This window comes from Patagioenas fasciata, chromosome 7 (assembly GCF_037038585.1).
Source record: "Patagioenas fasciata isolate bPatFas1 chromosome 7, bPatFas1.hap1, whole genome shotgun sequence".
Classification (NCBI taxonomy): domain Eukaryota; kingdom Metazoa; phylum Chordata; class Aves; order Columbiformes; family Columbidae; genus Patagioenas; species Patagioenas fasciata.
In genome coordinates, this window is record NC_092526.1 from 23938526 (window position 1) to 23948325 (window position 9800).

The window sequence follows — 9800 nt, forward strand, 5'->3', positions numbered from 1 at the left end:
CGGCTGAGCCTCCTTTGGGACAGTAAATACGGCCTCAGCTATATTCTTTTCAGCTGCCGAGGCATTTCCCTGTCCTTCTCGCGGAGCTGCCACCTTTCCCAGCAACTTGTTGCCTTCCGTGCCAGAGAGAGGGTTAAGTGTCTGCAGCACGCAACTGCGGAGCGAAAGGAGCCGGCCCGAAGGGGCAGGGACCGGGGCTGGTGTTGGAGCTGGGGTTGGGGTTGGAACACGTCTTCGGAGCTCATTCCATTCCCAGTTCTTCTCACTCTTCCATTTTCCATCCTGACTCAGCGGGAGAGTCGAAAGAGACGACAGAAGGATTTGCCACAGTCTTGGGAACTCACCCCCAGAACAGCCGTCAGCATAAGCAAACACTGCGTTTTAACTAGGCTGCCTTACCACGACATTAACTGACACTCCAAGGGAAAAAAAACCACATCTAATGAGTGCCAGGTTTAGCGTCTTGCTCTGAGCGCAGACCCGATGCCTTTTCCGGGCTGGTAGCACTATTTGGGGGGGCAAGGGAAGGTCTTCCATGGACGAGAGTTAAGTGGAGCCAGGGAACCCCTGCTTCCCTGTAACAAAGCCCTTCTCCTCCGTACATCGCTTGGAAAGAGGCAGATGAGGCGGATGAGTTACAAAGACCGTGCCGGGTTTTTCCCACTGCCGCAGACACAACAATGAGCTGGGGAAGGTCTCTCAGGGGATCCGGTCAGACCCCTGCCCTCGGCTTTAAAATGACCCCTGCCCGCGGACCAAGGGTCTTCCTGTGGCCCTTTTGAAGCCGCGGGCAGGAGGAAGAGGGGGCGGTGAGAGCGACGGGGGCGAGGCTGGCCCGGGCGGCATCACCGTCGCTCGATCTGCCCAACCCCTCCCTAGCTCCGGGGCCGTGTCGGGGCGGGAGCGCGGCGGCGGAACGGAGGTGGGAAGGGAGGGGGGACGCCGTCGGTGCGGACCGAGGGGCTGCGAGGCGAAAGGGGCAGTGCGGGCAGCGGGACGGTCACATGTTTCGACGGCAGCCTATGAGCAGCCCCCCGGGCTGCGGCAAACTAATCTGGAGCCGGCCGCCCCCACCCCGTCCCCCCTCCCAACCTGGACTTCGTTTTTATAAACGTACCGCCAGGATCCAACCTGTTGGAGGCAAATAACCATTTGCATCATGCCCGGCCGGGGACCGAGCCGCCGCCGCCCGCGATGTGCAAGGCCATGAGCAAAGCAGCGACCTGGGAGATGGACGGACTGCGTGGTGACAGCAGCGGCGGCGGCGGTGGCGGCGGCGGAGCTTCCGGGCAGTGCCGTAATTTTCTCTCCTCGCCCGTTTTTGGGGCGGCTCACACGGGCCGAGCGGCCGCTGCCGCTGCTGCCGCCGCCTCGGGGTTCGCCTACGCCGGCGGAGGGGAGCGCTCGGGGGTGGCAACGAGGCCCGACCCCCCGGCCAAGGACTGCCCGGGCTCCACCGCACCGGCCACCACCCCCGCACTCGGCTATGGGTATCACTTTGGCAATGGATACTATAGCTGCAGGATGTCCCACGGGGTTGGGATCCAGCAGAACGCCCTGAAGTCTCCCCCCCATGCCTCCATTGGCGGCTTTCCCGTGGAAAAGTACATGGACGTCTCCAGTCTGACCAGCACGAGTGTCCCAGCCAATGAAGTCTCCTCCAGGGCGAAGGAAGTGTCCTTCTACCAGGGCTATACAACCCCCTACCAGCACGTTCCTGGGTACATAGACATGGTCTCAACGTTTGGCTCTGGGGAACCGAGACACGAAACATACATATCAATGGAGGGCTATCAGTCTTGGACTCTGGCTAATGGCTGGAATAGTCAGGTTTATTGTGCCAAAGATCAGACACAGAGCTCACACTTTTGGAAATCATCCTTTCCAGGTACGAGAAGGAGATAAATGGTCTGAACTGACCCTCCCCCCCGCACCTCTCCGCCTGCCTGTCCCCTAGCCCGCCCTTCGGGCTGCAGGGGCGGCCTGCCGAGCTGGACACTCTGCAGAGACATGCATAGAGCGGAGAGAGAGCGGAGGACGGTGGATTTTCCTTTTTCCTTCCCCCCCCACCCCTCCACCCCCACCCCTGAGAAAACCTCAGCCTCTGCTTTCCACCGCGCGGGACAGATACTAGAGCCCCCCGCCACCCAGCGACCGGAGCGACCTCGGGCTCCTTCGCCTGTTTCTTCTCTCGGTGCCAGGGTTTGTATTCGCGTTTGCAGTTTGCAGGACGATGGCTCGAAGGCTTGCGCTCCTCTGCCTCTCTGGCTGGCGATTGACCCGGCCCCAGAGCACATAAAAGACTGCGAGTAGTGAGGGCACACAGGCACAAACCACATGCAAACAAACCCGGGGAAACACACACCAAAGCGATTTGTGTGTGTGCACTGCCAGGACCGACCTGCGCTCGGCCCCCCAGCCAATGCTCCCGCCGCCCTGCATGCTTGCTAGCGATGCATGCCTGAAAAGTGATGACAGTCCATCAAGGCTTTGGTGCTTTACTAACGTGCAAATAATGTGGCAGTGTAAATAATAATAAACTGTAAACAGCCCGGCATTATTTATTTGCCCGTGAAAACCAGTGCCGAAGAAGTATCGGTAAAGCTTTAAACGCCTGTAATAAAATTCTAATTTTTCGCGTAATGTCTTTTACAATAGGGGACGTTGCACTAAACCAGCCCGATATGTGTGTCTACCGGCGTGGGAGAAAGAAGCGAGTGCCGTACACAAAGCTGCAGCTTAAAGAACTCGAGAATGAATATGCCATTAACAAGTTCATTAACAAGGACAAGAGGCGAAGGATATCCGCAGCCACAAATCTGTCTGAAAGACAAGTAACAATTTGGTTTCAGAACAGGAGGGTGAAGGATAAGAAAATAGTCTCCAAACTGAAAGACAACGTATCTTGATCTATTAGTTGTGGACAGTGATGGATATATAAACTCAATTTACGACCAGTTAAAGACTTTTGGAAAGACTTGAAAATATATTTAATTTTTTTCCTCCTTCCAGCGGTGGCGAAATTTCGGGAATTGTTTTCCATGAAAGTCAGCGTTTTTCTCTTAGTGAACCGGAGTGCTGACAAATCTTGAATTATAGTTCTGTTTCTTCCTTTCGAAAATAATAATATTAATATTAATTATATTTCTATTCTTCCCTCTAGGCCAGTATAAACGAATTAAATATGTTGAACAGTTACAGATATAACTTTCTTAAATGCTTAACTTTTTCGAGGGAGTTCTGTAGTATTTTTTTTTCTCTGAACAACAGCAAGTGCCAAAAAGTGTCAGGTTTGATTTGCTAGCTAAAACCTCAAAACATGCCGAGAAAAAAAAAAAAAAAATCGGAAAATGCAAGAAAGCCGGAGTCCGGACCCGTGGCAGCGTCCGGCTGCTGCCAAAACCCGCTGAGGTCACTGTGACCCGGAGAGAACTGTGAATTGCGTGGAGGGCTAACTCTGCAGCCGAACTTTTTAGTGTTTTTCGAGGGACAGAATCCGCCTGAGCTGTTGCGGGACGCAAAGCACAGTTCCATGCATGTCCCACCGCTCTTTCCGCTTTTGCAGGTTTGCAGTTTTGGTTTACTTTCTTTTTTCTTTTCCTTTTATTTTTTATGCGGTTTCATTTTCATTGGAATAATTTCATATTTCCTGGTTGAAAAAGGAGCCACCGGTTGCCGGGCAGAGGTGTTTGGGGCCGGGCGCTGGGCGCTCCACAGGAGCGCAGGTCGCGGCACCTCGGGGAAGCGCTTTCGGCGGGACTGATGGGCCGGCTCGTCCTGCAGTCAGGGGGAAAGCTGACGCTACAGAGGTGTGTATAAAGCTGGGCAGACCTTGTGTAAAATATCCTGTTTCGACTGTCTTGCAAGACTCTTCTCCCTCCACGGCTTTTAAAATATGCCCCCTGGTCGGAGAATTGAAGTTCCTCAATAACTTTTAATTTACACAAATAAACGGGTGTTAAATACAGAAGCAATAAATAAGGGATTTCAAAAGGCGCCATAATTTATATAGGCCGAAAGGCTAGGATTATGGCGATTTTGTATTCTTTTAAATGTAGTGTACATGTTATGATATAGACAGGGTGATCAGACACGCTAGTCAACTACTAGGAGACACAAGCGATATCTTCTCTGTTAAGGTGCCTCGATTAATTATTAAAAGGTGTGTGTTCCGAACTAGTATTATTTATTATAATATACTATTGCTCTAAACACTTTGATTACCAGCGTATGTGGGTAAGACATACGGTAAGACTATTTCTCCATAAACCATATCCTTTTATTTTCTTGTCTTAAAGTCTACTTTTACTTTGTGTTGGAAATATGGACTGAACTTCCAAGCTGTTAACAATGTTGCCAAACTGATCCTGAATCGCCGTTAATAAAATTATTTCTTTTCCATATATATAAAAAGAGAGTAAGAAATTCGCCTTATTTTAGCAGCAAGGTGTTTCACGGGCTCCAAGCTTACTTGGGATCTTCCCAGGGCCACTTTTAGGGCGTGTTGCTTGGGAAAGGAAGAGTAGACACCATGCGAGGGGCGTTGAAGGAGAGAAACGCGTATTCGAAAGCGCCTTGCCGTTGGGGAAGGGTTTTTCTGGGAGAAAAAAAAAATGCTGCCTGCGGGAAATACCCAGGGTGGGAGGCAGGGGACAGTGGGGACAGTCTGTCTTTGCCCTCTGCTCCCGGAGCCCGGCTCTACCTGCCTGGTGGCTGACGGTGGCCCAGTCTCCCTTTGTTTTCCCCTCCCAAGCCGGCACGAGTTGTTGCCGCTGTCCCGCGGGGCTCCGCGGTGGCGGGGGTGGCCGGCCCGGGGAGGCGCCTCTCCCTTGACTCCGCAACCGGCTGCTCCAGCGGGAGTTATCTTCCGCCTCCTCCGACCTCTTCCTTCCTTCCTTCCCCTTTCTCTTCCGCTTCTACGTTCATGGCTCTTGAGGCGTTTATTTTCCCCGAACGGACAGGAAAAAAATCCATGTCGGGCCAGTTTAGATTTTGTGGCAAAGTGCTTTTTTTTATTATTCTGAGGAGAGAGGAGACTTGTGGGGCACACTATTCGAGTACCTGGAACAGCCCTCTCTGATGATGCAAACTTGTTTTCTCTGAACGTTTTAAATTCTTCTTCTCCCTCTCCTTCCTCCCCGCTTTTGGCACCTCTCCTCTCCCCAACCACACATACTTCGGTCCTATTAATTGTGGAGACGTTTATGAGCCCAGCGAGTCCACCCCCGCAGACGGAAGGCCGGGCACTGTCAGAGCTGTTGTGTCTCCCGGCCACGGAGCCGTCGCGGGCTGTTTCCTTCCCCCTTTCAGGCTTAACCTTTGGTTTTGCCGGTCTCCGGGCTCTCAGAAGATGCACCTTTGCCACGGCCAAAGCTCCCTTCTCAGAGCAGGAGGAAACCCGAATTGGCTGGCAAACCGGTACCAGATGGAGAGGACTCGCCTTTTATTCTCGTAGCAACGTGCAGAAACATTAAGAAACCAGCAGCTACAGCCACGAGGAAGGATAGGCCGGGGCTGGGGGCCGGGGCACATCAGTCTGTCCACCTACCAGAGTAGATTAAAAGGGCTTCTTAAGTCTGGAGCTGGGACACTGATGGGCGTTATTCAAAATGCCCATGCCCACAGCCTGGGTCTTACCATCACGCAGGGACCCGGTCGAGCCCCGGAGTTCCGCGTTCCTTCGTCCCCGCCCGAGGGTGCGGATCCGGGCTGCTGCCACGCAGCCCCAGCTGCAGTCGGTCACAGCAGCTGGTGTTTAGAGAAAACAGCATAATGATTCGCCTGAAATATAGCGCATTATTACAGATAATTAATATGTACCTCGACAAAGTGAATTGCAAATGTGCAGTGGCACAATGATGCACTGCAGGCCGACCGGCTCGTCTCCGCAGCTACCATGGAGCTTGGCGCCTGTCAGGCAGTGCGATTTCCGAGCCATGTCTGAGGCAATCCTGCCATCTCCTGGACAAGACCCGGCATAGGCAGGGAACGCCGTCACCTCGCTTCAAGAGCTGCGTTTCCGAGTGATAAATGGGGGAGGGAGACTCCTCGGTCACACGCAGAGCAACCCTCATCTGTATAACTGGGAGAATATATAACGTGTGGTCAGCTCTGATGTTCAGGCCGACCCGGTTGCCTAGTTAAAAACAACAACAAAAGAAAAACAACAAAGAAAAAAAACCGAAGAAAAAAAAGAGCGGAAAGCACCGTGTGAAAGCAGCCCTCCGGGTCGCTCTGCTCCTCAGCGGTGATATTTCCTGTGCAGGCAGGGGGACACCCGCGGCATGAAAACGCCGCCCCCCAAACCAGAAGCCGGCTGTGGCTGGAAAAATCAGCACAAGCTCGTCCGAGGCTGTACGCACCGCGGCAGCGGCCAGCCGGCCCGGGAACAAGATGTTTCTGTCAGTTCTTTACCCTACAGATTTAAACATAAACATCGCTTTCCGCAGTTATAAGTGTCTCCAGTAGTCCAGATTTTGGTTTTCGTGCTTTTTCCGCGGTATTAATTAGCAATTACAGATGAGTCGAGCATTAATTGAAAGCTCTGTTTTCTCTAACCCCATAAAAGTTAGTTTGAAGTGTCACCTTTCTTTCCGGTAACTGGGAACTCACATCCATTCCTTGTGTTTATTGCGGGCAAAAATATAGTCTTTGAACACGAATGTGCCTTCTGTCTTCCGCGAACCGAAAAACAGAGTCAGCTTCTTCATTAAAGGCAATTATGAAAAGAAATTATTACCCATCCTTTCGGGGAGGCGAAAAAAAAAAAAAAGGAAAAGAAAAAAAAAGGCAGAAAACAAGAGCTAATAAGAGGGAGATTCAATTGGTAGACATAACTCAAACAATAAAAATTAAAAGCAGCGGTCAGTAATATCCTCCAGCGGTGCTTGTGTGGTCCTGTGTGGTCTGGGAGAGAGCAATCATTTAAAGATTTCTTCCAGGGCAATGAAATTACCGCAGAATTTACCCCAATTTCCCATTAAACAGAAAGATGAATTTGATTAGGAAAAATGTCAAGAGGGACAGCGTCTCTGATCTCAGCGTAGAAATAAAACCAAGATTAAAACTAAGATTAGTTGGACAATAACAAGAAAAATTAACACTACCTGTTAACTAGGTTCGAGTTTTTAATTGCAGTAATGAAAGTGGTCAAGTCTTGGCATTAAGGCTCTGCTTGAACCTGGGCTCGCTCAAACCAGGGTAAAGCTTGTTGGAAAAGAGGCCGAGCACAGAAATGCCCGGTCCGGGTGACGGATGGGCCTCCGAAGTCTCCTGTGGGGCTGTGGGGTAGCAGTGCCCGGACCACTCGGGGAGTGCGGTGCCCGCGGCCGCCGCAGAGCTCGGCTGGGATCTGGCTGGGTGCTCGTCCCCGAGAACTCCGGCTTCGTGGCCCATTGCGGGTGTCTGGGTGCAGCATACGGGGCCTCGGCTTATCCCCTTGGGAGGTACACTGTCTGACGACCCGCACGCTTTGGAAACGGACACGAGTAACCTCCCGTGAGAATGCTTTCAGTTATCATTTTATTCACACTCGGGTGCTAGTGGAGAAATGGAAGAGATAACGGAATAACTGAACTCTGGTTTGACCTCTCAAAAAATCTCAAAATATGCATAGCCCCCCCCCCACACACACACTGTAATAACCCTATAAGGCATAATTTTGTGGTCAGGGGAGAAAAAATTCTCATACGTAACTTGGGAGATAGCAACGGGGTACCCAGCTGAGGCGGACTCTTCTCTGCCCGCCACCACACTCATATCCTCTCTGCTGCAGAGCACACACGGGCATTTTCCTTCTGGAAGACTTTTGATTCTCTTTATTTCTGTATGTACGAATCTCGACCGTTTACTCAGGTAATTCTGCATTCTTGCTGTTGTTAGTCTCGGTTTGTTGATGTTTGATTTGTATTTTAAAGACCCTGAGTTTTAAAAGCATTGTTTAAAAACTTGTCTTAGCTTCGGAGTGAGGATGAAAGGTAAAAGGGGTAAAATGGTCGTGAGTACGTAAAAGAATGCTAGTTATTAGTGGAACAGAATGATGATCCTGGTAACCTCCGATCAATTAGGATTTTAATTGCAAACATATCCAGATGCATAAAGTGTTATTTGCAGTTAAAACAAACGCGTATACAAAACGGGCAATATACGTGTTCTGGGCACACTCACACACAAGGTGTACTCGTTTTTACAGGGGCAGGAATACATACGTGTGCCCTAAACAGTCTCATCTCTTTCCCCTTAGTGGGAAGGAGCCATCGTAGCTTACTGCCAGCCTGCGGTGGGTACGGTTTTCACCCCGGCACAGGGAGGCCGGCAGGGAGGGTACTACCAGGAGAGGGGCACGGAGGGGCCAGCGGCTGCGCCCGGGGCTACAGTGTCCCTCGGCAACTCTGCAGATGTTTGTTTTCCCCTCATCTTTCTGCTGGCGCCTCGGATTTACCAGCCAGCCCCGGCCACTTTTATAGAAGAGGAGACCAGGTTTTCCCCTCCCCCTTGCGAGTATTTTCATATTTAAAGTGTTATCATAAGACTTTTTAAAAGGGGGGGGCGGAAGGGAAGAAGAAAAAAAAAAAGAAGAGGGGGACTCTGTGGTTCGGTGACTGGAGGCGGTGCTGAAATTACCGGCTTTGAAGAACCTGTCTGCAAAGTTTCGTCCAATCGTTTCAGGCTTTCCGCTTATTCCCTGTTGTAACTAAATACTGCTGTAAGAACAGCTGAAGTCCTTTGTTGGAAATGTGTGATCGCAGTCTCTACAGATCTGGCTACGTTGGTTCTCTCTTGAATTTGCAATCTCCAGATTCCTTTTATTTTCCTAATTTGCGGGCTAATGGCAGTCAATTGGCAGCTCTGCCCACCATTTCCTACCCCCGGAGCTCGATCCCGTGGACTTGCTCAAGTTCGTGCGCAGCCCAGCCGCAGAGCCACGCGTTCGGCGGCGCGGCGCAGCCTTACCTCCCCGGCTCCGTTCCAATCAACATCAGCTCAAACGGCAACAAAGAGTGCCTGGAAGACAACAATAAATATTACACCCACGATGCGAGCTCCAAACAAGAGGAGAGATGCAGGCAGAGGCAATCTTTTGCAAATGACCCAACTGTTACTCACGCAGCCAACTTAAAGCCTGTAAAGTATGACCACTCGAGCCTGCAGAGAAGTTTGCACGGCTCGGCTGCTCTTTTTGAAGTGAATTCCTGCACTTCCAGCTTAAAGGAGGACATCAAGAACTCCGTCAACTTGAACCTGACAGTTCAGCCCGCAGCAGTCCAGTCATGCCTCAGACCTTCAGTGCAGGATGGTATGCCTTAAATATCTCGCTTTAGTTAGAGGTGACCTAGCGATACTTGCTTTCTAAGAGATGTCTGTAACTGCTTTGTAACCCCCCTGTAACCCATTTGGAGAGATAATTGCTTAATCCGACTCGGAGGTAGATAGAAATTGTGCTGTCAGATGTGTTTTGCCCGATTTGCCGACCTAGTTTAGCTCTGTTATCTTGCGGTTTTTTTGCATATTCTCTTTAACATCCAGACCTGATCCACTAAATTATCGACGTGTTTGTTGTAGGTTTGCCTTGGTGTCCCACCCAGGGGAGATCAAGAAAGAAACGGAAACCTTACACAAAACAACAAATTGCTGAATTGGAAAACGAGTTTCTCCTCAATGAGTTTATTAACCGACAGAAGAGGAAAGAACTATCAAACAGACTGAATTTAAGTGATCAGCAAGTTAAAATTTGGTTTCAGAACCGGCGGATGAAAAAGAAAAGAGTAGTAATGCGAGAGCAGGCGCTTTCTATGTACTAG

At 50.7% G+C, this 9800-nt stretch overlaps 2 protein-coding genes across 2 annotated transcripts; both read left to right on the plus strand.

The window, feature by feature from the left end:
• The first annotated feature begins 1163 nt into the window (after positions 1-1163).
• HOXD13 (homeobox D13) lies at positions 1164-4365 on the plus strand. Its single transcript, XM_065841364.2, has 2 exons — positions 1164-1888; positions 2659-4365. Exons 1-2 carry the CDS (start codon positions 1195-1197, stop codon positions 2907-2909), a joined length of 945 nt encoding a protein of 314 aa, XP_065697436.1. The 5' UTR covers positions 1164-1194; the 3' UTR covers positions 2910-4365.
• A 4368-nt stretch (positions 4366-8733) lies between these two features.
• Positions 8734-9800, plus strand: HOXD12 (homeobox D12). The gene is made up of 2 exons (XM_065841502.1): positions 8734-9295; positions 9562-9800. Exons 1-2 carry the CDS (start codon positions 8734-8736, stop codon positions 9798-9800), a joined length of 801 nt encoding a protein of 266 aa, XP_065697574.1.

Bases quoted from the DNA above. Each gene is read 5' to 3' on its own strand.
- HOXD13 (XM_065841364.2), top strand. From the start codon at position 1,195: ATGTGCAAGGCCATGAGCAAAGCAGCGACCTGGGAGATGGACGGACTG. The intron at 1,889-2,658 runs GTACGAGAAGGA...CTTTTACAATAG, and splicing joins TTGGAAATCATCCTTTCCAG to GGGACGTTGCACTAAACCAG.
- HOXD12 (XM_065841502.1), top strand. From the start codon at position 8,734: ATGTGTGATCGCAGTCTCTACAGATCTGGCTACGTTGGTTCTCTCTTG. The intron at 9,296-9,561 runs GTATGCCTTAAA...TGTTTGTTGTAG, and splicing joins CAGACCTTCAGTGCAGGATG to GTTTGCCTTGGTGTCCCACC.